Source organism: Corvus moneduloides, chromosome 22 (genome assembly GCF_009650955.1).
Source record: "Corvus moneduloides isolate bCorMon1 chromosome 22, bCorMon1.pri, whole genome shotgun sequence".
NCBI classification, from domain to species: Eukaryota; Metazoa; Chordata; class Aves; order Passeriformes; family Corvidae; genus Corvus; species Corvus moneduloides.
This window is the reverse complement of record NC_045497.1, coordinates 3,468,941-3,496,603: the sequence shown is the minus strand read 5'-3', so window position 1 is coordinate 3,496,603 and position 27,663 is coordinate 3,468,941. Positions and strand designations below refer to the sequence as shown.

The 27,663-nt window shown below is 57.6% G+C and overlaps 1 protein-coding gene across 4 annotated transcripts; it reads right to left on the bottom strand.

The window, feature by feature from the left end:
• Positions 1 to 39: 39 nt before the first annotated feature.
• On the bottom strand, positions 40 to 27,398 carry TP73 (tumor protein p73). Of its 4 annotated transcripts, XM_032131335.1 has the most exons (14): positions 27,299 to 27,398; positions 25,562 to 25,657; positions 24,764 to 24,887; positions 19,702 to 19,947; positions 8,130 to 8,316; positions 7,893 to 8,008; positions 7,217 to 7,326; positions 6,738 to 6,880; positions 6,327 to 6,415; positions 5,908 to 6,032; positions 5,244 to 5,398; positions 5,005 to 5,137; positions 4,192 to 4,285; positions 40 to 2,663 (listed from the first exon to the last, which is right to left on the bottom strand). In XM_032131335.1, exons 1-14 carry the CDS (start codon positions 27,307 to 27,309, stop codon positions 2,343 to 2,345), a joined length of 1,950 nt encoding a protein of 649 aa, XP_031987226.1. In that variant the 5' UTR covers positions 27,310 to 27,398; the 3' UTR covers positions 40 to 2,342. The 4 variants fall into 4 exon arrangements, with proteins under 4 accessions (XP_031987226.1, XP_031987227.1, XP_031987223.1 ...); XM_032131333.1 differs by lacking the exon at positions 4,192 to 4,285 and having other exon boundaries at positions 2,552 to 2,663; positions 27,299 to 27,378; XM_032131336.1 differs by lacking the exons at positions 24,764 to 24,887; positions 25,562 to 25,657; positions 27,299 to 27,398 and adding an exon at positions 21,013 to 21,222.
• Positions 27,399 to 27,663: the final 265 nt, after the last annotated feature.

Sequence of the window (27,663 nt, the reverse complement as noted above, 5' to 3'; positions counted from 1 at the left end):
CCTTCTTCCATTTCAGGGTGTTAGTTCATAAACTTCTTGCAAGAACCTTTAGTTCAATCAATTTCCAATTCCTACCTATGGAATATATACTCCTAAAACTAGAAATAGTGGTGACATTTGTGTTCTCTTTGGGAAATTGTTTTTAACTGTAATTTTTCAAGCTCTTAATGCTTGTTCTACATTTCATTCGCTATTTTTTAGCCATTTATTGAGGGAAAAAAAGAGTTTTATGTATCCAGAAGATGTCTTTTGCCTCTCTGTACTCACTGTAGCAGTTTAGTACTCACTGGTGGGTTCCTTTTTGGTTTCAGCAGCTTCAGGCCCTCTGAGGTCCTACAGGTGAAGGTCTACTCTGGGTTAGGAGGGCACTTTCTGTCCAGTTTTAATTGCTAGATGCAGCAATTCCCACATGTGCTTTTATTGTGTTACAAAAAAAAAAAAAAAAAACCAAAACATCTAAAACAAAACCACATCTATAAAAATAACACATTTCCAAAGATAAGCTTACAAAAAATGTAATTCCTGCCAGTGATCCATGAATACTGCTGGGAACAGCCCCGGGAGCGCTGGAAATGCGAGTGGTTGGTGCAAAAGCTTTAAAGCATTAAAGTGCTTTCCTGAGCTGTTTCCTGGGGCCGCAGGTTCACTGTCAGCCACGCCTGGGGAGTTCCCAACCCCAAAGGAGTCAGGTTCCCAATCCCGGTGGTGTGAGGGGTGGGATGGCCTCAGGGATGGTGACTGCACCTTCGGCTCACCAGCACTCGAGGGAGAGGAGGGACAAGAGGTCACCTCTGGGTGCTGCAGGCTTGGAGCTGCTGTGGGACACCCAGACAGGGCCTTGGAGCAGGGTCCGGGGCCCGGGGCTGTGGGTGCAGCACGTCCAGTGGTCACACTCCTGTCCCCCCTGGAGAGGGAACTCTCTGCCTGCCACTGCCTGCCTGCAGGAGAAGCCGCATCTCAGGTGAGCCCTGGTGGGACTTAAGCTGTTCTTCTGCTCTTGCTTAGAGGGTCCAGGGCTTTGGGAAGGGTATCCAGCCCCTTCCCCAGCCTGGGGGTGATGGGATGAAGGTGCAGGGCTGCCTTTGGAGGCCTCCAGAGGGAGGGTGCAGCAGTGGGGATGTGCTGGGTGGCACCATCTCTGTGCAGGTTCTCTCAGGCTGCCCAAAATCTTGAGTGACCAGGGCTGAGGGGACAGATGCAGCAACTCCCTGCCTGCCCTCCCTTCCACAGCAGCAGCTCCTGTGACTTCCAGTGCTTTTCCAAGACCTGTTGTGGGACATTGCCTTCCCAAATGTGAAGGGAATGAACATTAAGGCAGGGAACACACCTGTTCATGTCCTTGCTTTCTGTGAAGGCTTTTTTCCCTGTCTGAATCAACAAAGAAATTACAGCTGGGAAAAGTGACCAGGAACAGAACAGAACTGGTCACCCAGTCCATGCCATGCTCCAAAGAGATGGAATTTACACCATGGCATTCCAGCTTGTCAGGTCTGACCTGTCAACAAAACTCTCCAAGGGAGCAGGGAGGGATTATCCAGACCTCTGACCTCCCAGGACAATCACTGGCTTTCCCCCTCCTCCACAACTGCATGCAAGAGATTCAGAGGAGGAAAAAAAAAGAGTTTTGAATAGATAAGGCTGGAGACAGGATTCGCTGCATGTTTACATGCTACAACATGAAATTAATTTACTTGACACTGCAGTGTCTCAGGAGTCAGTATCAATTTTTATAGCTTACATGAAAATAAATCTTTCTCTCTCCTTACAGCACAATGAGTTTACTGTATGTACATTCTGTTTATATACACCAACCTTTAAGTACAAGAACACATTGGGAACGGACAAACAGGTTCTTTCTGGCTCTACAGAGGGCTGAGGGAAGGGGTGTTTTTGGCAGTCCATGGAAAAGCAGGATGTGGCTTCACACCAGTCCCTGGCGATGCCTGCACAGGTCAGGGCTGAGTCCGTGTCACAGTGACAAAGCCCTCTCAGTTTGGGACACCACGGAGAACACGGACGATGAGCAGGGATGAGAAGAACGTGCCATCCTTACACTGCTGGAGGCAGGGACGCTCCAGGAAAACACAAACCGGCCCGTGCCCCCCGTGTCACGGGCAGGCAGAAATCCTGCTCTGGTTGCTGAGCTGGCTCGGCTGCCCTCCTCCTTTTCTTCCTCCTCCTCACCTCCAGTTTCCTCCTCAGGGCAGGCGCCTCCTGCCTGGCTCAGGGCCTGCAGTTCCCCTGGATAACAAAATTAAACTTCTCCAGGTGCGCAAGGCTGCAAATACATTTCAAGGGGGGGAGTTTGTCACCCCCCTGGTGTCTCACACCTCTGGAGCCCCTCAGTTGATCTCTCCCTCCGTGAACTCCTCCTTTATGGACTGTTTGCGGGATTTGCAGTCCGGGAGGTCGAAGCCGAAGTCGGCCCAGTCGTCGGCCGCGCCGCGGTTGGGGATGGTGATGGTGTGGCGCACGCGGAAGTGCACGGCCTCCATCACCCGCTGCCGCTGCAGCTCGCCCGAGCTGCCGATGGAGATGGTGGAGGCGTTGCTGCTGGAGCGGATCAGCTGCTGGGCCCCGTAGTCGTGGCTCTGTTTGAGCTCCTGCAGGCCCCGCCAGATGATCATCCGGTACTGCTCCGGGATCTTCAGTGCTCCGAGATCCTGCAAGGACAGCACTGCTGAGGCACGGCCGCCAGAGGAGTGATTGTACCAGCAGGAGCGAGCCCTGGACCCCCAGGTCGTGCTTTTGGGGGGACACATGGGCACGATGCCCAACGGACCTCCCACCATGGCCATGGGTCCATCACCCCCTGGGTTATTTCTCGTTTGTAACCCAGTTACTCCACTGCAGCTTTGCAGGTTGGAGACTTTTTGTTGTTGTTTTGGCAGGGGTTCATATCAAACAGATGTGGGAGGGAAGGAAGGGAACGTTCCCCTTGGACACAGGTGGCAGAGCAGCGTGTGGAGCATCCTTGTGCCTGTGCACTTGGGACTGCTTCTGCTCTGGTCCTGGCCCGGGAGGCTGGAATGGCACCTGCCTCGAGCACTGAGGTGTGGGTGACAGCGGCTCTCGCAAAGCCAGGAGAGGTGGGTGACCTCAGACAGGGGAGCTGTGCCAGCACAGAGACCAGCACAGCAGGGAGCTGCCGGGGATCCATGTTAATGCCACAGAGACTCACGGGAGCGTTAACTGGAGCAGACAGCGAGTACGCAATTAGTAGCTACAAACGCCGACTCAGACACACAGCTCTGCCCTGACACAGGTTTTGGCCATTCCTAAACATTTTCTTGGACAGCTGACAGACGGTCACAGAGTTAGTTCAGCAAATGGTCCAAAACCAGGCTCAGGTTACACAACTGGCCCCAGCCACCAGTGACAAATCATCATCTCTCCTGCAGGATGTTGTAGCTGCCAGGTAGAGACACTGCTATGCCTGCCTGGGGCAAAATGGGGTTGGGCAGGAGCTCTGTCTCAGCAAAAACACCAACTCCAGGATTTACAGGGCTTGCCACGGCTCAAAGGGTTCAGGATTTTTTTTTGTTTTCCTTTTTCTTGTTCCCCTGATGGGCTGGGGAAGCCCTGGCTCAGGTGCCACCCCTGATACCAGCAGTGTGGCAGCAGCAGAGGCTGATGCTCTAGACACACACAGGTACTTCCAGCATCCCTTCCATGCTTTTTCTGACAGCTTTTGCCTGACCTGGGCTATTTCATTCCAAGCTTCCATTAATAAAAATGCCCTGGGCTCAACTCCTTTATTTCAGCCTCTTTCATCTTAAAGATTAGCAGGGGAAGAGGTGAGACCAGGTTAAACCTCCCTGAACTGCAGTGGGGTGTCCCTGCTGGCTCAGTGGGATTTGGGGTGTCCCTCTGAGCACCTCAGCTGTATTCTCTGTGTTAGGTGGAAAATCTCCCTGAGCTCAGGCCCCGGGATCTTTGATCTCTGCTGTTTCTGAGAGTCTGGAGGAAGCAGCTGAGACTGGTTGTGGTTTCTACCAAGGCCTGAGCTATTGCTACCTCTGAAGGACCACCAAGGGGGCAGGAATGAGAGGCATCAATCCTGGGAGCACATGTTCTGTGTGAGGGGTTGGGGCACAGGTTTCCCTTCCTCCAAAACAGTTTTGGTTTTGCTTTTCAGACCAACAGCTGCTGGAAACAAGTGGTAAGAACAGATCTCCCCAAAGCATTTACCTCTATGGATAGGTTCTGCAGGTGGTAAATATTCTGTAACCCTTGTGAGGTGAAATAGTCGATGCAGTTTGGACACCCCAATCCTGTTAAAAAACTGCAGAGAAAGTTTGGAAAATAAAGTGGCATTAAGTTCTCATGAACAACAGCTGTGTCCCACCTCTGTGGGACAGACCGTGTCAGGTGGGGGACGTGGAGAACTCCACTGCCACTAAGGTCAAAGCCAAGTGTGGGGTTATGTTCATTCCTTAAACTACAGATGTTTTTCTCCTGATTGTCTGAGATTTTGGCTCAGGAACTCATAATACGAGGGAGCTCCAGCTACTGGGGAGGGGGATCAGGGCATGCCCCGGGTTCTGCCCTATGCAGATGCTGGCCCAGGGTCTGTGAAAACATCCATGGTCTTTTTAAAGGCCAAAACTTTAAAAATCTGCAGAGCTGTTAATGCATTCCTGATGATAATAAGCCACATGGACCCATTTCCAGGTGTTGCTGGACAGAAGGGGAAGGGGGAAGCTCACGAAGCTACATGCCAGTGGACATGTAGGGCAAGACCCTCGTTTGGATGTACTTAATTTCTGATTGATCAGGGTGGATTCCCAGGGAGCTGCATGAGGGCAGTGGGGGTTTCTGACTGGTCGGTAGCTGGGCTTTGGTGGCTGAGGTGAGAGGAACAGTCTGTGATTGCGGAGCAGTGATTTCTCAGTTGGGGCCAGTGGCCAGTTGACCAGTTGCCAGACAGATGGGAAGGTTAGAGCGAGGGACACAGCAAGGAGCAGAGGACAAGACAGACAGGGCACCGGGCACCTTCCTTACCTGACGAGGCTGGGGTCGGGGTTGTAGGGTGGCGGGGGGGTGCAGTGTGACCCGGACACCATGGACTGGGACGAGTGGCCCCCGTTCATTTCTCCGTTGGGCTGCATGGGGTGGCTGTTCAGCATTCCGGGTCCTGGGCAGTGGCAACAAATGCACCCCTTAGAACCACCCAGACCTGATAACCCTGCACTGCCTGGGCAGGGAGAGCCCCGTGCCCGGCCTGGCGATGGAGGACGTACCCATGGGGCCCAGGCTGGGTGCAGAGCCGGAGCTGTGCTGGGCAGGCTGCCCCACCAGCTGGTTCACAGAGGGCAGCTTGTTGATTCCTCCGCCGTGGACTTTATTCATGGGGGAAAGGACAGGGCCGTAGGAGGAAGGTGTCTGCAGCTGGCTCCTGTTCCGGGAGGGAACACGCTGGTCAGACTGGGATGGGTGGGATGGAGCTGCCCTGCTCTGGCCTGGAGCTCCACTCCAGCCCATCAGACCTCCCCGCCAAGGGTGCTCAGGGGCTGTGGGGGTCTCAAGGAGCTGCGGGGGTCTCAAGGGGCTGCAGGGCTCTGGGGGGACTGTGGGGGTCTCAGTAACTGTGGGCATCTTAGGGACTGTGGGTGGTCTCAGTGACAGGAGAGGTCTCAAGGACCATGGGTGTCTCAAGGGGCTGCAGGGGCCTGGGGGACTGGGGGAGTCTCAGGGACTGTGGGGGGTGTCAGGGACTTTGGGGGTCTCAGGGACTGTGAGGGTCTCTGGCTGTGAGGGTCTCAGGGACTTTGGGGGTCTCAGGGACTGTGAGGGTCTCTGGCTGTGAGGGTCTCAGGGACTTTGGGGGTCTCAGGGACTGTGAGGGTCTCTGGCTGTGAGGGTTTCAGGGACTTTGGAGGTCTCGGGGGCTGTGGCAGGACTCACTGCCTCTGCAGGAGCTGCTGCTGCTGCTGCCGGTAGGAATCCACCAGCTGCTGCGGGACCAGGTCCACCAGCTCCAGGCTCTCCTTTATCTTCATCAGGATCTCAAAGTTCTCCCGGCCTCGCACCTGGAGGAGGGAACAAGACCAGGACTTTGCTTTACTCCCATCCCACCTTATGCTCCCTTTTTCCACCCAGACAGACTGTCACTGTGGCCAGGGACTGCTCGGGATGCAGGAATCCCTTGGACATGTGCACCCGTGCATGCTTTTGCTCCTATTCAAGGCCCCTGCTGTCCTACAGGAGCCCGTGCAGCCCCAACCTGCCCGACATCTCTTCCCCAAGATGCTTCTGGCAGAGGGGACGGTGCCAGCGCTGTCCCAAGCCGAGTTCTGACCCCGTTGCAGCTCAGCCACACTTACGGGCACGTAGTACATCTCCTCCTCCCCGTGCCTCCGTTTCTTAATGCCGGTGCCCAGCGCTGGGATGCCCTGGGGGCTCTGCTTGAACGCTGGAAAGGAGAAGGGAAGAGAATTGGTGGAGTCCTGGGAGACAGGACATGGCAGGGAGCACCTCAAGCCGTGCAGGATGCTGAAACCATTCCCTTGCGGCCTGGCATGGGAGCGTCCCTTTGTTATTGTCAATAATGAATAAATGTATCTGGCCGTGGGAGCCGTGCACAGGCATCTTTGGGCTCTGCAAGGGGGTCCGATGTGTGAGATTTAGTGGGGAAAGGTCAAAGCATCACCCCTGAGTGTGGATTTGAGCCCAAACTTCGGGAGTGCAGGGACTTCGGGTGCCCTGAGCCCCCCGCCCCCTGTCAGGGGACTCACTGCGCTTGTTGGCGTTGCCGTTCTTGGCCGCGCTCTCGTTCAGGGCTTGCTGCTCTCGGAAATGATCCTCGTCGGCTTTCCGGTCCCTGCCGGGACAGGCACAGATCCGCCCCTCGAAGGATCTCCTCCCCAGGACCTGGCCGCTGGGAGAGCAGAGCAATCAGCGGCCCTGCTGCCGCTCGGGAAGGGCGCTGGGACTCAGCCCAGGCAGAAACCAGACCAGGGAGCAGCAGAGCCCCTCAGCAGCTGGCTCCTGGGGAAGAGGCGCGCATGGGGCAGAGGAAGGCTCCAGCTGTTGGGCTGGGTCCCTGGTCCCTCCGTGCCAGCCCTTTTCCAAGCTGGCAGAAGGGAGCATTCCCGTGCAGCGAGCTGGGGCTGCCCCATCCCGTTCCCTGGGGGTGCTCCCTGCAGGGCAGGGTTCCTTGCCCAGCCCTCCCGCGGTGGGAGGGATGCCCATCCCTGCTCCCACAGCCACTCACTCTCTCGTCTCCAGGGTGATGATGATGAGGATGGGCCTCCTGTTCATCCCTCCCACGCAGCTGCTGTTGCACATGAAGTTGTACAGGATGGTGGTGAACTCGGTCCCCACCTGCCCGAGAGGGGAGAGCAGGTGCTGAGCGGGAAGTGATGGGGGAAGGCAGGCTGGCACCCCCCGGGGAGTGAAGAAGAGGAGGGAAGGCAGGCTGGGACCCCCGGGGAGTGAAGAAGAGGAGGGGAGGCAGGCTGGGACCCCCGGGGAGTGAAGAAGAGGAGGGGAGGCAGGCTGGGACCCCCGGGGAGTGAGGAATCAGGGCTGGACCCTCTGGCACAGGGCTGGTGCCTTGGCAGGACGAGCAGGGGAACGCCAGCGATGGTGTGGGGATGGTCCCGGCTGGAAAGAGGGGACTGAACCAGGACTGTGGGGGCACCCAGGGCAGGGCTGGAGGGGGTATCCCATTACACCCCACTTCCCAAGACCAGGCTGCTCTGGGATGCTTCACAGGGCGGGGAGCTGCAGGTGCTGGAGTGTAGCTGCCAGCGCTGCCAGGGGCGAGCAGTGAGTGGTCTAAGATGTGCCAGGGCAAGGGGGACACTTGGACCCTTTGCCCTGTGCCAAGCAACCCAAACCACGGAGGCAGCAGCCGGTCCCTCCCCCCGCCGCGAGCAGCCGGGTACCTGCGGGGGCTCGTAGGGCACCATCACGCTCTGCCGTCCCGTCACCGGGTCATCCACGTACTGGGACAGGTTGTTGCCTTCCACCCGGATCAGGTGGCTGGCAGGGGCTGACTGGCCTGCAAGGCAAACCTCCAGTTAGAGCTGTGGCTGCCCGGGGGGCTCACTCTGCGCACACGAGGGCTGTGACACGAGGGACACACGGCCCCCCAGGCCATGCGGGCAGCTCGGAGCCCTCACCGTCGTTGAAGTCGCGGCCGAGCTCATGGTTGGGGCAGCGCTTCACCACCTCGGTGACGTGCTCTGCCTTCTTGTAGACGGGCATGGCCCGGATGATGGTGCCCGGGGGCGGCGAGGTGGACACCTTGATCTGGATGGGGCATGTCTTGGCGATCTGACAGTAGAGCTTCTTCAGCAGCGGGGAGTACTGGGAAAGAGGAGACATCCCTCAGGTGAGCAGCACTGGTGGGGTGGAGGGTGCTCCCCTGGCCACCCTCGGCTTCCTCTGCTGCTCTGGTGTAAAGGCAGGGTTCCTTCTCTTCCCTTTCCCCTGGAAATACTGAAATCTGACCATTTCACCCACACTGTGTGGTATCTGCTTTCCACATAAACCAGATACAGCCACCTCCTGGGGCTGGGAAGGGTTTCCCAGATGGGCAAGGGCTCTGGCAGAGCTGGGTCACCGCTGCACTGAGGCAGAGGGAATCTCACTGAAAATCAGCAAAGCCCTCGTTCGTGCATCGCTCAGCCCGTTTTGAAAACATTCCCAAATCTGCTCTCACACATGGCTCCTGACCAAGGGCTGGGAGCACCGAGGGCACTGGCGCGTCACAGCCTGAGGAAATCGTGCTTGATGTCCTTAGCAGTGTCACAGCTCATTAGGCAGGACCTGGGAGTTTCATTCTGACACAGATGGGTTTGTCCTGATCCTGACTCCATCCTTTGCAGCAGCAGTGGTTCATGGAAGGGACAGGGTGGGGACATGATGGGGACCACTGCCCGGGCTGGCCGTGGGAGGAGGATGCTCTGTGGCAGCTGGAGGCAGTGCCCACAGTCACTGCTGAGTAGAAAACGGTTTGTGGCCACCAAATTCTTCCCTGTGAGGGCACAGTGGGGTTTGCTCAGCGGCAAACTTCTCTCACAAGGCCCTTGGATGGGGGAAGCTCTGGAGGCTGCAGCGTGTGCCCCTTCAGAGCAGGGCTGGGGAAGGAGAACTTGTCCTTCACCTTCCAGGAACTGCCCATGTGTGGGGATGTGCAATTCCCTTCCACCTCATCTGTGCCACGCTGTTTTCCATCTCGCAAGGAATGTGTTTGCTATACACCAGCCCACCCCTGTGCTCGGAGCAGCCCGTCTCTGCATGGCAGGGCATGTTCCCGCTCCAGGTATTTTATCTCATCCCCACAACACAGTGCCCAGTGCCAAAAAAATACCACCGTGCAGAGTGTTTGTGGGGATGTTAAAGCTTGTCCCAAGCCATCCAAATACAGGTGTGCCCAGGGGAGGCTCTGCTCTCCTGCCGGCGGGGGGTTCCTGAGCTGGGGCTGCCCATAACGGGGGCTCAGCACAGGGCTGGGGGGTGTTCAGGGGCTGACATGGATGGCTCAGTCCCCACTTTTCCTGGCCATGAGCATGTCCCAGTGCAGCTGTGGATCAGGCAGGAAGGATTTGTGTGTCCCAGTCCCCCTGCCCTGGCTGCAGGAGCGGATCTGCCTGTGGATGAGCGAGGTGCTCCCACCACCAGGACTGGGACAGGGCAAACAACATAAAGCATTTCCAGGTTTGTCTCATTTGGGTGGTCTCTGGGGAAGTTCTGGGAAGACATAAAGGTCAGAGGCTCCACCAAGGCAAACAGCAGCAGTTCCTGCAGCTCCTCCAGCACTGGGCTGGTACCGGCTCCTGGAGGCACAACAATGGGGTGTCGTGGGTGTCCCGAGATCAGAACCTGCTCGGTGCTGGGGGGAGCAGGAAGGTGCTGCGGTCACTGGAGGGTGGTGACCGAGAGGTGTAACACAAACTTGAACCTGACAGCAAGAATTAATCCTTATTTTTGTAGGCACTTGGACTTGCCCAACCAGAGAGGATGCTTGGAAACACCAACTTCTACTGAAATCCCCAAATTTTGCACTTATACCTCAGGATGCTGGCTACACCTTGCCTCCATGGCCAGGCTAGCTTCTTGGGTGTGACCCTGCACCCCCAGCAGGGATTCTCAGGGATCAGGCCAGAGTTGGAAGCGCAGGCTCCACTCAGAATGTGGTGACTACACTCTGCCTGGCCAGAGAGGAAACTCCCACGTGGCTGCAGCCCACGGAACCCACTCGCCCACCACGATGGGGTTTAATGCCCTCGTCTAGAGGAGCCACTGTGGCAAAACAAGGGTTATTTGGAGGGGGCTCTTGCTTGCCAGGTGTTAAAATACTGACAACTCCTGTCAAAGGATCTTTTCATGTAGACATTCCCGGGCAGCCCTCAACATGCCTGGGAACTATAACTGCTCTGGAAGAGCAGAGGTGCATTATGGCAAGTTCTTTGGTAACAAATTCTCTCATTATACCATGTTATGACATGGATAAATCTCTGTTAAATAGCAGAGGGATGCCCTGCAGGGGGAAGGCGGCCGCTCCGCGCAGACTTGCCTCCGCTGATAACCTTATCGTGTCCCAACAGCTCCGGGATCGCCTTCAAAGATCCCTCCACAATAACAAACTATTCTTTTAAGGAACTCCCTGCTGATAATTCTGGGCAAGAAAAGTCCAGGCCGTGCCCTGGGCGGCCGCGCTCCTGATTCCTCTCGGTGTGGAGCCGTCCTGTGCCGCATCTCCAGCCGAGCGCTCCCGGTCCCACAGACCCAGGCTGCTCATGGCCACCAGGACAACCAGCATCATGGTTTTGGGATCCCAGGAGGTTCTGCAGCCCCAGCTGTGCTGCATCCCCAGCTTGGCTACGCACACTCTCTGTAGGGGACAGCAAAACCTGTGCTGAGCAGTGTCCCTGGGCAGGCACCTCTCTCCTCCGTTATCTGTATTTGCTAATTACCCGCCATGCACATCTCTGCCGGGCTGTGCTGCATCACCTGAGGCCCTGGTACGTCCCAGCACAGCCATACCCTGCACAGTACCCTGCAGGGACCACAGGCACCACATGCTGCTCGAGTGTGATGTGAGGCAGTGGCAGAGCAGAACCCAGAGATCAAAATGCTGGGATGTAACCCAGACCAGCGCGGCCGCCTCGCTGCTTCGGCTCTCTGTGTGCCACGGTCGTGCTCCTGCCACCTGCACTGGGGGCAACCTCGGTCTGTTCACTCACATCCTCCCCACTCTGCAGTGTTTGGACAAACTGACCTCTCAGCACTGGCCACATGTGGCAGCTGGGTCACAGCCAAAGCTCAGGTCACTTGGGCTGCTGCCAGCTTGCTGTTGGGTGTAGGAACAACATTTTGGGGCACCTGTACACCTTCCTGGTACATCCAGACCTCAGCTCCAGGATTCCTTTCAGACCTACAAAGGAGCCTGGGTGTGTTCTGCCCTGGGCAACTCCTGCCTGTGTCTCCAGACCCTGCTCTGCCCTGGGGACTGCTGGTGTCTGTCTCCGTGCTTACATTAGGACTAAGGTCCATCTCTGTTCCTGGAAAGCACCGGAGAGCGTCTGTTACTGGGTGTCACTGTGTGTTTGAGGAACACAACAGGTTTCTGTGGCTTGTGGGTGCTGGATTGCTCCAACCAGCACAGAGCAGCAGCAGTAGCACTGACAGTCTCCCTGGAGCCTATGGAACACACAGAACCTGTATTCCTCTGGGGTTTCCTGCAGCTTCCAGTGTCACCCTCAACTTCTGGGCTGATACTGCGATGGCAGATCTGTCTCTGTCCCTTCCCTGCCAGTGCTGTCTGTCCAGAGCTCTAGGAACAAGCCAAAAAACGGAAAAGCCAAATTATTTAACCCCTAGCAGCCTATCAGCTCTAAGTTCTGTGTCCCCAAGAGCTTGGTACCACAGAAGGTCTCTGGATGTGTTTGAAACGCAGCTGCTTTTTGGGTGAGACGAGGCTGTGCTGCACCAGTGCCAGATGGAACAGGACACAAACAAGTCGCCCCATGGTGGCACCGGCCACTGTGAGGCTTCACCATGGTTATCCCAGTGCTGCCGCCCCATGGAAATGTTCTGGACATCACAAGATTCCACTGAGTGAATGCCCCACAGTGGCTCGTGGATGCAGCGTTGACGTGGAGTCTCAGCATCCATCACTGCCCACCCTGAGACAGGATCAGGGGATGGTTCCACAGGCCACCAGCGCTGCCACCCCACGCAGAGAATGAGCAGGGAGAGGTGGTTTTCCTCATGGATGCTGACAGCCTCACACCAAAAATAACCTGAATCCTCTGCCTGGAAAGACCTCCTGGCGAAGTCCATCTTGCCCAGCCCTTCCTGGGCAGCAGAACCGCTAGGAGGATGTGTCCCAACAGATTTGGAGCTGATAAAATCTTATTTATCGTCAACTGTTGACACCGAAGCGTCTAGACTTGCCTGTTGGGGAAGGTGCAGCCAAGGCCTCCTTTCCCTCTTGAAGGAAATGATTTGCTCAACAATTGCTTTTTCCACAAATCCTCCCCCCCTCCTCCCTACCAGCCACCTCCTCCTCCTCCTCTTCTTCTCCTACATTCCAGGCTTCTCATTAGCTCTACTCAAGACGTGTCCAGGACTGCAGTCAATGGATCCCCAATAAAGCCACTGGCCTGGCAAGGCAGAGAGAAGAAAAGTGCCGCCTCCGGCTGCTAATTTCCTTGCACTCCCCAGCAAGCAGCTGCGGAGCTGCATCCTGGGACAGGTTGGGGCAGATCGCAGCCGAGAGGTGATAATAACGTGTCTGTCATCTTCCCCAGACATGTAGCATCTTGCAAACCGCAAATACCGTTAACCGGCTCGGACGAATCTGTTACGGCAGATCCTGGAAGACGTGCCGGCGGCACAGCTAATTTTTTTTTAATAGCCATTTTTTAATCACCGGCCTGTAAACTCCTCACTGAGCTGGAAATTCCTTCCCAAGCTACTTTGTTGCTCATTTACTACGAGCCGGGTTTGAGTATGACTGGTGCTTGAGAGGAGAGGGGAGTGTCCGGCAGGGCCTGAGGTACCTGTCCAGCACACAGGTGGGCTGGGCAGTGGGGATACTGCCCTGGGCATGGCTGTAAGAGGTACCCTGGTACCCTTATCTCCAGTCCCTGCACCACAGTGGTGATGGATTGGGGCGATGGCCATAAGGGATACCCCAAAACCCATCTCTCCATGTCTCCATTCCCTGCACCGTGGTGGCGATGGATTGAGGTGATGGCCCTAAGGGATGCCCTAACACCCACCTCCCTGTGCCTCCAGTCCCTGCACCGTGGTGGTGATGGATTGAGGTGATGGCCATAAAGGATGCCCCAAAACCCACCTCCCTGTGCCTCCAGTCCCTGCACCGTGGTGGTGATGGATTGAGGTGATGGCCCTAAGGGATGCCCTAACACCCACCTCTGTCTCCCTTCAGTCCCTGCACCACGGTGGTGATGGCCATAAGGAACACCCGCCTCCCTGTGCCTGCGGTCCCCGCACCATGGCAGCGATGCCTTGGGGTGACACCAAGCCACCACCAGCTGTGCCCAGGACAGGGGGTCTCAAGGCACCCAGCAGAGCCCCCCTGATCACCCCAGCCATCATCAGCTGCAGGGGACCTCTGTCACCCACAGGTCCCCCAGCCCTACAGACCACTGAGGTCTCAGGGCCCCCGCTAGAGCAGCACAGGGAGGCTACCAGTGCTCCAGCCTGCATTCTTCTACCTTAATTAGCATGCCATTACTGCTAATTAAAATCCCTTGGTTCACCCGCAAAGGAGTCCTCTCCCTGCCTTCCACAGTGAGCACATCCTTAAAATAAATTCCAGCTGGGATCTCTCTCAGTCACTGCTGAGCCAGCGCTGGCACTTCTGGGGTTTAATCTCTTCTTGTAGGTCTGACTCCCTCTGTGTGGTAGATGCTCAGATCCCCTGACCAAGCCAACCCCTTCTCTCCCACCCATAAAGGAAGCCACAAATCCAGCAAGGAGGTTACTTCACACTGCCAAGGATGCAGGGAGCGGGCGGGAAGGGAAGGGAAGGGAAGGGAAGGGAAGGGAAGGGAAGGGAAGGGAAGGGAAGGGAAGGGAATTGCTGCTGGTCTTGGGAATTGCTGCTGGGAATGAAATATGAAAACCAGCACAGCTAAAGCAGGGTTCAGGGGAAACCACAGGCTCTGGAGCATCCCAGGAGGGCTGTGCCATGGAGGAGGGGCTGCTCCTCTGCTCTCTCTCAGCTACTGCCTGAGTGGGCATGGGGAGTGAGTGGGTTTGCCAAGGGCACACCAGCATCCTTTCCCCCTCTCATGCACCAGAGATCAGGGCTCCCAACTCTCTCCCACCTCTCCTCCCTTCCCGATGGAGCAGCATTGCCAGGAAGCCATTCCCTTGACCTGTGCATACCAGACACGTTCAAGATAATGGAGCTGATAGCGGGATCGTGTTGGAACATCACACACTGAATTCCTTTGCCTTTTTTTCTTAATTCCGTTGTGTCTGGAGCTCCTGGAGCCTCATCCACACCCTGAGAAAGCTGGTGGAAAGCCTCCAGTGGGTTGGCTTCGATGGGTTCCAGAGAAGGCTGGTGCCGAGGTTGCTTTCCTACTTCTGGCATGGCAAAATACCCACGCTCATCTGCACACTCAGAGCGTCCTCAGGGCGTGTGGCCCCTGATCATCTCCAGGCCACGGCTGTTGGACAGCAACCTCCCTGGGATATGGGAAAATGCCAGAGAGAGTTTGCAGAGGGATCTCTTGGACTGTAGATGCTCCTGAAGGTTTTCCCCTCCTCTTTATATCTGCCTCTACCCCAACAAGCCTCAGACAGCGACCAGCAAGGGAGAGCCTGCCTCCCACCACACCAATTACTCCCATCCTCCTCATTCAGTTGGGACAGAGAAATCATTTCAGCTCCCCAGTGCCCGTGCTCCAGCTGCAAGATCTATCAAGCAAGTGGAACCAGTTCCGCACTGCCATCTCCCACTGGCCGAGCACTGGGAAGCAGACTGGTTTGCTGTCCATGGCAGCAGGAGCAGCTCTCCTTGGCTGTGGACCTGTCCAGCCTTTCCCTCGCAGGCTGTTTGCTCCCCGAAACAGCAACAAGAGCCTGGGTGCGGTTCGGACCCTCCATGCCTGTGTCAGAGACCGCCCTGCCTGCTCAGCTCGGGGGCTTGTCCGTCTCCCCCCGGCTCCAGGGGCTCCGTGTGAGCCCGGGCAGCTCCCCCGCACCACGGCCCCGAGCCCCCACGTCCCTTTGCAGCCCGGCCGCGGGAGGCCAAAGACCCCATTAACACCTCTGCAGCTCCGGCACATGTGACAGCGTCCGGCGGGGAGGGAGCCCCGCTCCGCCGCCAGCCCGACTTGAGAAAAATCCTAATTATCCGTCAGTTACCAGCTGGCTGGCGTGGCGAGGGGCTGCGGCGAGAAAACCGCCGCGATCGGCTGCGGCTGCAGCGTGTCCGGGCAGCTCCGGGCAGCGCAGCCCCGGTGGCCCCGGCGGGCGGGCAGGATGCCGGCGTGCCCCGTCTTGCCGTGCCGCAGCTCCCGCTCCTCGGCCCGCCCCGCCGCAGCAGCCTGCCAGAGGGGGGCTTCCAACCCACAGGGAAAACCTTATTTTCGGCATCTGGCCGTTGCTCTCTGCGATAAGAAGGCCATTAAAAATGAAAAGGGAGGTGGCAGCAGCCTGGAGGGCTTCTCACAGCACGGACCGGCGCGGCTGCTGCCGTCCAGAGCTGGTGGTGACGCGCAGTGCTCAGCCCAGGGGTTGGGACAGACAGTGTCACCCACCACTGCCCAGAGTGCCTCTGCGAGGGCACACCTCAGTCAGTCCCAAGGCTTCACCTTTCTCCGTTCACCTCTTTTCTAAAATTAGAAAATCAGCGTTTTGAGGCAAGAGAGAGCGGCTGATGATGCTCCGGTCCCATTGCCCACAGCGCTGCCCTCAGACCCCTTCCTTCTCCTCCTGCATTGAGTCAAAGGTTTCTGCTAAAGCACATCTTATCTCTGGAGAGATATGCAGACTCCTCATTTGAATCCTTCAGGAGCTGGGATTCTTTGGGTACATTCCTTGGTAAATTGTTCCTATGGTTAATTATCCTCACTGCTAAAAAAAAATATTTCACCTTGTTTCTAGTCTGAATTTGCCTGGCTTCAGCTTCCAAGTGTTGGATCTCATTATGTCTTTTGCTATTAGATTAAAGAGCTGGCTGCTATCAGGAACCATCTCCTGGACACACCACGATTGAGCCCCCTTGCTCTTCTTGGGGGTAACTTCCATGCAGAACATTTCTCTGGTGTTGCTCTACAAGGCATCTGTTCCAAATCGTTCATCTTCTTCGCATCTCCCTCCCAAGCCATGTCTGTTCTGTCAGCAGAAGGTTTGAAGTGCGGACAGGAGCACTGTGTGTGTGTCAGGGCCTGGGGACACTTTGCTCCCCTGGGTGACACTGGCTTGCCCAGCCCTGCAGAGCAAGCACTTGTCCAGCTCACTTGCCCAGAGTGGCCAGCTCACCTGGTCCTTAGGAGCCTCCTCTCCTAAGTGAGGGAGAATGGATAATGCCACATGTTCCAGAGGGATTCAAGTCCAAACCCTTCAAAACCAGGAGGCCATTGGGCTACACACTTCCATCAGCCAAAGCTCATGATTATATCAAAAAATGATGCTGAATCGTTTGACAAGGTGACTCACACAAACCATTTGCTTTGGCACTGCCTGCTCACCAGCTGTCCATTCCTCCGTGGCCAGATCCTCCATGATTCAACCCCAGACTGCAGGAAACCTTCAGCTGAGACTCCTTCCAGTGCAGGAAACTCCAAATTTCTGCTCAGCATGTTGGCTCTGCCGAGCTTGTGGTCAATGCTTGGTGGAAATTGATCAACCATCCTGGCATAAATTATTGGGCACAGCGAAGCTCAGCGTATCAAAAGCCATGAGGCTTCTGCAGGAGGAACAGGCTGGGTTGGTTCTTCGCAAGTGCTGCCCCAAACCACACGTGTCCTGCAGAGCACCGGGACAGTCGGTGCTGCTGTGCTTGGTGTGACCATCACTGCGCTGTCACATGTCCCTCTCTGTCCCCAGCCCTACTGACCGGACATTTACCTTCCCTTCCCAAGTGCCTGCATCTGCCAATGGCTTTTCCTTATCTTCCATGTGTGCTCCCACCTCCTGTGGAGGCTCATGCTGTCCCATCCAGCATTATTTGTGTGTTCACTGACAGCATGGAACACATTTGTTTTGCTGAGCTCCTTTCCCCGTTAAACCAGGACGAACTCTCAGGTGTGGCAGTGGCGCTGCAGAGCTCACGGTGAGTGGGAGGAAGGCAGCAATCTCATCTTCCAGCACTGACCATGCCTGTGACAGCCCCAGCCAGGAGGACATGGAGTGACACCAGCTGTCACCGCAGCAGGACCATTCCTCACATGGCACCGTGGCAAGCCGGACACACTGCACCCACCTTGGCAATCCTGCAGGAATCACTGCTTCAAATGAAACGTCCCCTGTGCTTTCCAGGGTGCCAGATGCTGCCAACCCACTGCTGCTGCCCACAAGGCTCAGCTCCAGCACAGGTGGGCACTGGTCCTGCAGCCAACCTGCTCTGGGGGATGCAGCCACCCCGGCATGGTGGCTCAGAGGGCCACACACCCCTCACTGCCTTCCCAAGTGTTAAAGTCACTTCAGGCACTCACATCCTCACTGTGGACCCTTCCTAAGACCCCTCCTTGCAGCCATGGCTCCCAGCCCCGGCTGGTGGGCACATCCTCCCCGGATGCTCCCAGCCACTTCTAGAATGAGCGTGTTCTCCGGGCAGCTCCCGGGTCCAGCTGCTCTCCTGGCATCGTGTGCCTGCCCTGATCTCCCTCAAAGGTGTGGGAAAAACAGCCATATGCTGTCCTGGTGAGGACAGGAGCTCCCAGTGGGACACGGCAGTTCCAGGAGCACAGTGTGATGAGGGACAGCCTGAACTCCCGTTAGTTAGAACCGTGGAAAGATCCCAGGGGAATGGGATGGCTTTCAGGAGGGGAGCCCTGCTGCGCTGCGTCTGCTCCATCCCAAAGCCATCCCCCGGCACTCCTAGCTGGGGACAGTGGCAAACAAACGAGCATCGGACACGTTCTGGTCCCCATCCCTGCATGTCGGGACAAGACACCCTGCAGCGCCTTGTTTCGGTTTCCATTGGGACGCGTGAGTGGCACGGGAATGCCTCCCTTCCCTGTGCAGCTTTACCTGTAACTGAGTTATCCCCCAGGAGGGATAGGAGTGGGCTGGAGTCACATCCTGCCCGAGGACCTCTGGTTTATTCAGTTCCTAATGAAATGCATCCCTGAGCAACATCCCGCAAGGAAAGACAGTGGAAAGAGTGGAGACTTTACCACCCCTACGAGGGCAAGTCCTGTTTAACCACGGCGCTGCCCCAAGCCCCCGGTGCGTGTGAAGAGGCAGCCATCGGCTGCGGGGAAGCTGCTGGGCTGCACCAGCCGGGAATTCGGCTGCGTTCAGCCGCCCGACCGCTGCCGGCTCGCTGCTGCTTTCCCACTCCACACACCCACTGGCTTCCGCAGGACACAGCCCCAGCGCTGCGGCCGCTACCGGAGCCCGTCCCCTCCTGCATCCTCCCCAGGACAACCGGGAGCATCTCGCCGGCCGCTGCCCGGGGTGTCCCTGCACGACAGCATCCAAGGATGCTTTCTGTCTCCCGCAGGAAGGACCGTCTTGGCAATTAAACACGTCACCTTCCGCAAACAAAGGTCATTATCACGCCCGGGGCTTAAACATCGGTGGGCTGCTCTGCCCGTTCCATGACAGTGTCAAACCGCAGCCCCGGAGGAAACTGCTGCTGCTGCGGTGTGTCAGTCGTCCCGCCCCAACCTTCCTGCTCTGCCAGTGCTTCCCGGAGGAGAAAACCCGCCCGGCTCAAGCGTGGTGAGCGGCTCTCCCCGGTACTCCAGAGGCACCCGCTGTGGGAATGCCTCCGGCACCGGCCACAAGTGCTGGTTCTCCTTAAAAACGCTGCGCTGAGCCAGTAGCAAGGATGCGAATTTAGCACCTTTTGCCACAAAAAGCAAAGCAGCCCCCGAGCGCTCTGCCCGGTCCCTGGGTCCCTGCTCGCAGAGCCCTCCTGTGCCGGGCAGCAGGAGGGCGGTCGGAGCAGCCGTGGACCAAAGCTGCATCCCGGCTCCCGAGCAGACAGCACGGAGCTGTGCAGCCATCCCTCTGTGCATCAAAACCTACTGCGCTTAAAAGCCCGCTCTCTTATTTGCTGTGACTTACAGGGATTACATTACTCGTCTAGTACGGGATGGAGAAGGACTGTAAATGACAAGCAGGCACTCACAGCGAAGCTGGGAGACACGAGCCTCGTCTCTGACAGCACCCGCTGGCAAATACGCCGGGAAGCACCGTGAGAACAAGGCAGGTACTTCCCCAGGACATTTCTTTTCGGAGGACATTTACCCACAGTTTAGGGAATTGCGGCGGGAGAAGTGACATCCCAGCCGCTGTGCTTCACAGCCCTTTGGGAGAAACCCCCTGGAAAGCAAGCGCCGATGTTTCCAGCACGCTTTGCTTCCCAGGGCCACCGCCTGCGCCGGTGAAGTCCCCATCAGTGGGGGCTGCATCCCGCAGCTGCCCCGTCAGAGCCTCCCCACCGCCGCCGCGCTGGGTGTCGGCGGGGAGGACGCGGCCGGCGGTGCTGAGCATCTCCCTAGCCAAGGTAGAAGACACGAAACTTACTGTCCAGGTGGCTGACTTGGCGGTGCTGGACTGCTGGAAGGTCACCTCGAAGTGGTGGGGACCAGGGTAGTCGGTGTTGGAGGGGATGACGGGAGCCGGGGACATGGCGTCGAAGGTAGAGCTGGGCTGCGAGTAGGGCGAGTGCGTTGGGACATTGGAGGTGTGCTCGGAGCTGTAGGGGCTGGTGGAGGCTGCTCTGCTGCCGATGCTCTGATCCATGCTGTTGTTCAGCAAATTGAACTGGGACTGGAGGAAGGGAAAAGGGGAGGAGGGAAAAAAGAAAACACCAGCCAGTTTAGAGACAGGGAAACCTCAGCCACCTTTCTCCAGGGCTGGGGTGTCCTGTTACAGCCTCCTTAAAGGGCCAGCGTGCAGGAGGGGAGCCAAAAGAGCTGGTCTGGGTGGCTCGGGTTTTCCGACAGGTCACCACTTGTGTGAGGGATAAACTCCGTGTGCTTAAATCACCCCCCTCGAGCTGCTCCATCCTCGCTGGAGGCAGCGAGGTGCCACAATCCCGGATTTCTAGCGCACCTGCCTTGGGGAAGCCACGCTTCTGACAGCGGCGAGAGGGCAGGGATGTTGTGGGGTTTGCTCAGGTGTGGGAAATGTCCCTCTGCAGGCAGGGAGTGACAGCCCTGTCCTGCACGCAGGGCTCTTCTCCACGGTGTCCCTTCCAGCAGCCAGAGTGTCACAGCTCGGTGAGGCCACCCTGCCAAGGAGAGCAGCAGTCCCTGGCGATGACATCGCTCCATCGCGACAGCGATACCGAGCGGCCGTCCTGTATTCCGAGCTGTCCCTCGTGTGCTCGCTGGTCACGGACACACACCTACACACCGCTCCCGGGAGTGCTGCCCTGAGCCAGCCAGCCCCGAGCAGTGATTTGTAGCTGGTTTCCCAGCGGGATGTTTGCTCCCAGGGCCCGATGCTGCTCTAATTTGGGGAAAACCTCAAACCTACAAAGCACGCGGCCGCGATGCAGCGCACTGCAGGAAAGTCACAGGGCAAACGGACCCACTTAGGCAGGTCCTGGCTCTTATTCCAGACCTGTTGGACCAAATCATGACTTTTTACAATTTTTTCCTTATTCCTCCTCTGACCAATTACTCTCAGATTCTTCCAATAGGAGCTGGCAGCTCCTTTACCCGCAGGCACAGCCCAAGCACAGCGACATTCCCAAGAGCCGTGTGGCTAAAGCGACCTTAGCATTTCATTGGAAAATCAGACTCAAATACAACTGTTTCTCAGAGCAAGTGGAATGGTTTTTTCCCCCAGAAATCTGCAATTCCCGAGTTGCTCAGGGGTTGCTCTCACCCTGCAGCCCCGAGGCAGTGGCAGTGCTGGTGACCACGCGCAGTGTCCAGTGCATCGCCGTGCGTCATCCTCGCTCCCTGCACTGGAGCAGCGACAGAGCCCCCCTTGACTGCCCTCATGCCTGGCAGAGACTGTCCTGTCCCTGTCCCCAGCACCCACTGGGGCAGCTCTGGGAAGCCAGGAGCTGTGGAAGCAGCCATAGGCACAGCCAGCAGGCTCAGCCTTCTCCAAAGGGCAGCAAGGCTCACGGCTCAGGAATCAGGAGACGTGTTTTAACTTGGGATCCCAACCTCACCCAACCCTCTACGATGTGGAATGGTTTAAAGGCAATCATCCTTCTCCAGGGAAGTTCTCCTGTTGCCCGCATCTCTCACAAGGTCGTTGGAGCCTGTGACTAACTGGAGGAATGCTGAACAAGATCTGGCTTGCTTTTACACATCCAACCATTTTCTCCCCTAAAATATGTGCCTAAATCCCTCTATTCCTCTTCACCGCTCTATAAATAGCCCAGCCGAAGACAAGCCAAGCTTTCCTTAATCCAGGCTTCACCTGGAGAAAAACTTATGAGAAACTCTGGCAAAATAGGCACGTTAGGAAAGCTCTTGCCATCCAACTGGGAAATGCAGCTGCCGTGGGGAGCAGTGAGGTGGCACAGGCAAAGCTCAGGGATCAACCACGAGAACAGCAGCAAGGGAAAAGGGATTGCTGCAGAATGGGGCTGCACACAGCCCAGATGATCCAGGAGTATCAGGACTGAGCTGTTTCGCTCTCATGCTGAGAGCCAGGACCATTCATGGCTGAAGCCTGTGGCTGTAAATGGGCAAGTGAATGGGGACCCACCACAGAATGGAGCATCCTGAGCTCTGCATGGGAGGAAACCTTCCCTCAGGAAGAATGATGAGATAGGAGACCCACGGTATCACCTCTGCCAGCCAGGCTGGCTGCCCTGAGCTGGGCTGCCTTAGCACAAAGCAAGAGGCAGCATCCTGAGTGCTTGGGCTTTGGGAATCTGCTGGCATAGACATCCAGAGTCAGGTGCATCGTTTGCAGGGCAAAACGATGGACTTGCTGTTCAAGATTGATGACATTATGGAAACATTTCCCTAAAAGACCAATCGAAGGCAGGTGTGTGTGTGTGTGTGTGTCTGTAAATATGTACCTACACACACAGGAATAATTATTCACACAACTGCAGCAACGACCTCCCACGGAACAGCCCCGACAACGGGACACATGGGCTTGGTACCAACACACTTAAGGTAAAAACCAGGAATGAAGTGATTTCCTTCTATCTCCAACTGCCTCTGTGCCTGTGCTGGACTGTTCCGAATGCCAGGGACAGACACAACCCCCTTTCCCTAAGGAAACAACCTCAGCGCTTGAGGACAGGGCTGGGAATGTATTACCTGCAGCACAGGTCCTGCTTCACCCGCTCGACCCTCCCAGGGATCCCCACCAGGGAAAGGAAGCCTGCCAGGGGAGGCAGGAGTGTGGTGTGGGCTTGGCTGGGGAGGTCAAGCACCTCCAGGTGTTCCTCGGATGGATGCTCCAGCTGACATCCCTCCCACCTGGGTACACACAGGTAGGTGAGCCTGCACCCCTGGCACCTGAGGCTCAAATCACACCTTGGGCTCTGCAAGCACCAGATGGGGCAAAGCAAGAGGAACAGTGACCGATCACTGAGGCTGCAGCATCCTGCACCAACACGGCTCGTGGCTCATGAGCGGGGCTGGACCAGCCCCAGCTCCTCCGTGCAGCTGCAGCATGGGGATGGGCGTGCGCTGGGACAATCCCTGAGCATCCTAGGCAGCAGCAGCCAGGCTGGGCAGGCAGAGCCAGAGCAGGTGCCCCAGCAGTAGAGGATAATTCTAAGCAGAGCATCAAGGCAACCCCCGCCCACAGCAAGCAGCACCTACCGTGGTGTAATGCTGCATCGGGTCGCTGATGTAGAGCATTTTAGTTGTCTTGGGGTTCACGGAGCACCGGGAAGCCTCCTGCCACGGGAGTCATGGGGTCGGGGCGGTGGCCGGGGTGGGGTGGCGGGTGGGACGAAGGAGCGCGGGAGCGGGGCCGGGCAGGCAGCGCCAGGGATGCTGCGCCGGCCACCCGTGTGCCGCCGTCTGTTGGCTTTTTTGCTTTTTTCATCTCCCTTAGTTCTGTCAACTCGCTGCATCCAACAACAAAACGGGGCCCACCCCTTCTGTCCCTCATGACTATTCATTAAAGCACAGGGCAGGTCCCAGCTTGCCCAGTGATGGACTGGGCGATACCAACCATTCCCACTGCAGGGAGAGCAGGGGTCCAGCTCCACCACCAAACCTGCCCGCATCCCGCTCTCAAAAGCTTCTTCCAGCCGCACGGGGCTGGAGACCTGCTGGGCTGGCACCTGTCACCAGCACACGGAGGTGCCCACCCTTGCCCTGAGCAGGCAGTGCAGTGACTCTGTGAGAGCTCCGTGTCTGGGAGATACGGAGCTGTCTCTATCTGGATGGACAGATACGCATCCATGGTGAGGATGGATGGATGGATGGATGGATGGATGGATGGATGGATGGATGGATGTGTGGATGGATGGATGGATGGATGGATGGATGGATGGATGGATGTGTGGATGGATGGATGTGTGGATGGATGGATGGATGTGTGGATGGATGGATGGATGGATGGATGGATGGATGGATGGATGGATGGATGGATATCTAGAGGGATAGGCAGGAACAGATAGGGATAGATGCCTGGCAGAGCATTGGGGTGATGTGCTCGCAGCCACAGAGCACCAGCACCACTCTGGCACCACTGCGCGCCACGAGCAGCGGGAATCAGCACGGACCCTGCACAGCTTCTCCCCTCTCTCGCCTTTCCCTCAGGCCGCTGGCATCCCGTTACCAGAGCACTTCTTGTCATGCCCGCCAGGCTGCTCCGGCCCCGCCGGGCTCGGCTTAGGCTGCAGCGGGAGCGAGGGGAAAGGCGAGGGCTCGCTCAGCGAGGGGCACAGCCCCGATTAGCAGCGCTCTGCCCAGCCCCTGCCCGCTGTGAAAGGCCGGGGAAGGGAGGGAAAACGAGCGGAAAGCGAGGGAAAAGGGGCTGGGGGAGGGGAGGCAAGCTGTCGGCGAGGGAAACGGCGGCTTTCTGGAGGGAAACAGCGGTTCTCCGCAGGGAGATGCAGCAGAGAGCCAGGGCAGCCTCAGGGATGCTCCCGGGAGCCACCGAACACGCGCAAGCGGCCGGGATGTCTCGCGCGCCCGCGATGCTTTTCCAAGACTTTGTCTTAGGCAGAAGCAAAGGCTTCTCGCAGGACGGGCACTGGCACGGAGCTGCGGCTGTGGTGGGAGCAGAGCTGGGAGCACGGCGCGCCCCTCCGGCAGCTCTGTCCCCGCAGCAGCTCACAAATGGCTTTTACTCCACACCGTTTGTCCCGGAGCGAATGACGCTCGGCTCCTGTCCTGGTACTCCCCCAGAGCTCCGAGCCCCCGCTGCTGCCTGCACTGATGTTACCCAACAATAAATAGTCACGGTTTTATTGACCCCTGAGATTACAGGTGACCAGACCCTGCACCAGAGCCCTGTGCCATCGATTACAGGTGACCAGACCCTGTGCCAGTGCCAGCAGTGCTGCACCAGCAAGGCTGGGCTCGGTTTACGGACCAGCAAACACCCCAGAGCCTCCCCCAGAGCCCCCAGCCCACCCCTGCAGGGAAATCAAGTCTGTGCCTGGTGCAGGTCCCCGTCCCTGCTGTCTGAGCACACTCACCATCACCGAGTCAGTCATGCCTCTCATCTGGAACACGTCCATCGTGACCTCTGTGCGGTTGGAGACCTCGTTGCTGCCGGTGGGGTTGGCTGGAGGGAGGTCGAAGTAGGTGCTGTCTGGCTCCCTGAGGAGAAGGTGAGGGCACAGTCATCTCCCCAGCTCTCCAACGCAGCCTGTGCCACCCCTACCACCCCCCTACCAGCAACTCGCTGTCCCCTCAGACCGTGTCCCTTTCCCAACTTCTTCCTCCATCCTCTGCTTTTATTTCCACATGGCAGAGCAGGCTTTACCTGGCAGGTAAAGCAAGCAGAAATATAGGAAATTTTGCATCCACCCAGCTGCTCCAGCATATCTGTCCCCCTGGGATGTCTTCACATGAGGGGACCAAGGGAGGAAGAAGACAAAATGAAGCACAGTCCTTCTCCCTTGCTGGATTAGGGCATGAGGCCTAAGGGCCAGAAGAGTTACAAATGTCTTGGTGGGGCTGGAAGATGTTTAATTTTGGAATTAAGGGTCCCAGCTTGAGGGGAGCTCTGCTCTGGCCCTGACACCATCCCCATGATGCCGTGGAGCTCTGCATCCAGGAGGAAGCTACCCATGAGACAGACAGTGACGTGCTGTTTGGCAAAAGGAATCCCTGGGCAGAGAGTCTGGGACCTGGGAGCAGAATTTGTCAGGTGGCAAAGGTGTCTGTGGAAAGCAGAGGATGCGAAAGGAAATTTGCCTTTGGCATAGAGCCACCAAAGAGCCACAGCTGCCTCCAAACACCCCCATGGGGAACGCTCACACCCCACTTACAGCGTGCTCCAGAGGTGCTCGAACGTGGTGCCTTCGTCAGCTGCGGACGACTGGGACATCTTCAGAGCGGGGGAGTCCGACAGGGGATAAATCACTCTGGGGGCAAAGGGAAACAGCAGGGTTAGCACTGCCAGCATGCCATGCCATGCCGTGCCGTGCCACGCTGTGCCGTGCCTTCTCACTCCAGCAAATCAGCCAGCCAAGGGCAGGAATTCCTCAATCCCAACTCGCTCCCAGAAGCACATCAGGGACCAGAGACCCCTCAGGGCCCCTCGTGGGGGACACACAGGACCAGAGACCCCTCAGGGCCCCTCGTGGGGGACACACAGGACCAGAGACCCCTCAGGGCCCCTCGTGGGGGACACACAGGACCAGAGACCCCTCAGGGCCCCTCGTGAGGGACTCCCAAGACCAGAGACCCCCAGGATTCATCGTGAGGGAAACACAGGACTGGCATCCCCAGGGTTTTTCATGGGGGACACAGGTGACCAGAGACCCCTCAGAGCCCCTTGTGGGGGACACACAGGACCAGGGACCCCCAAGGCCATTGTGGGGGACACACTGGACCAGAGACCCCCAGGGCCATCATGGGGACACACAGGACCAGAGACCCCTCAGGGCCCCTCGTGGGGGACACACAGGACCAGGGACCCCCAGGGCATCATGGAGACACACAGGACCAGAGACTCCAGAGCCATCGTGGGGACACACAGGACCAGGGACCCCCAGGGCCCATCACAGGGAGACACACAGGACCAGAGCCCCCAGTGTCCCTCATGGGGGACACACAGGACCAGAGCCCCCCAAAGCCATCTTGGGGACACACAGGACACCCCCATGGGCCATCATGGGGGACAGTGCCCACACCCCCAGCAGTGCAGGCCAGGGCAGCAGGCAGGGGTGACCCAAGCTCAGTGGAATGAACCCGTTTTTCAGCCAAAGCCTCCTGGATGCTGCTGCACAGTCACAACCAGAGCCATGCTCAGTCCAGTCCATTCCCCTCGCCCCTGCACAAGGATTCTTGGCCTCTCTCAGGCATGGAAGGAAAGCAGCCCAGCCCAGCTCTCCCTGTGTGCCCAGAACCTCTCGGACCCAGCAGCCGGAGCCGGAGGTTGCACGGAGCCATCTTGAGCCTCGTGCTGCCTCGATGGGCAACCATCTTCCTGCTCCCTCACTCACTCCCTGGAAGCAGCAGGACCTCTCCCCTGCCCTGGCTGACTCGGATACACCCCAGGCACATCTGGCTGCCCCTTTCACCCCCGCTGGTGTCAGCGTCCCGTCCCAGCCGCGACATCTCATAGTGAAAACCCGAAACTTCCTGCTTTTTGGGCTTGAGCCGCCGAGCTGAGCTCTCTGAGTGAGGGATGCTCGGGGTGGCCCGGGCCCCTCTGACTCAGCTGGAGACCGGGTGGCTGCAGGGGAGGGAGTTAAAATGAAAGCAGGGAAGCTTTCCCCGTCAGCAGATCCCGTGAGCTGATTTCTACAAAACACAGCATCCGCAGCCACCCTGCCTGGAGGAATTCCCACGGCACAGGAGGGCACAGGAGGGCACAGGAGGGCACAGGAGGGCTCATTCCCCACAGGTCCCATGTCAGGGACAGCTAACAGGCAGAGCCTGGTGTCCTCCCGTCCCTCCTCATCCCACGTGTGACACACAGAGAAATGAAAGGACCTACAGGGCAGCTTTGAGAGGAGGAAAAGCCTAGAACAGATGCAGGTGACTGCTGGTGGCCTTACCCTTCTTCCATGCTGCTTTCCCTGGCCCAGAGCAGCTTCAGGAAGTAGCCAGGCCTTTTCCTCCAGAGGAGAAAGCACCTCCCCACCGCCCCGGCTGTGTGGTCATCACGGGTGACACCAGCTCTAACCACGTGGCTGCTCTCGTTTTCAAAAGGAAAGAAATCTGACTATTTTAAGGGCGTTTTGGAAGTTCCCTTTCACTCTTTCAAAGCACAGGCTGAGTGTGCAAAGCCAGGCCAGCCTCTTCTCGTGTTTGAGCTCTGAGCTAGGCGGCACAAAGGGAAGCTGGAGTCGGTGGTGCTGTCAAGGCACATCCCTGCTGCTCTGATCCCTGCTCCTCCTGGGAAAGCGCCTCTGCAGCAAGA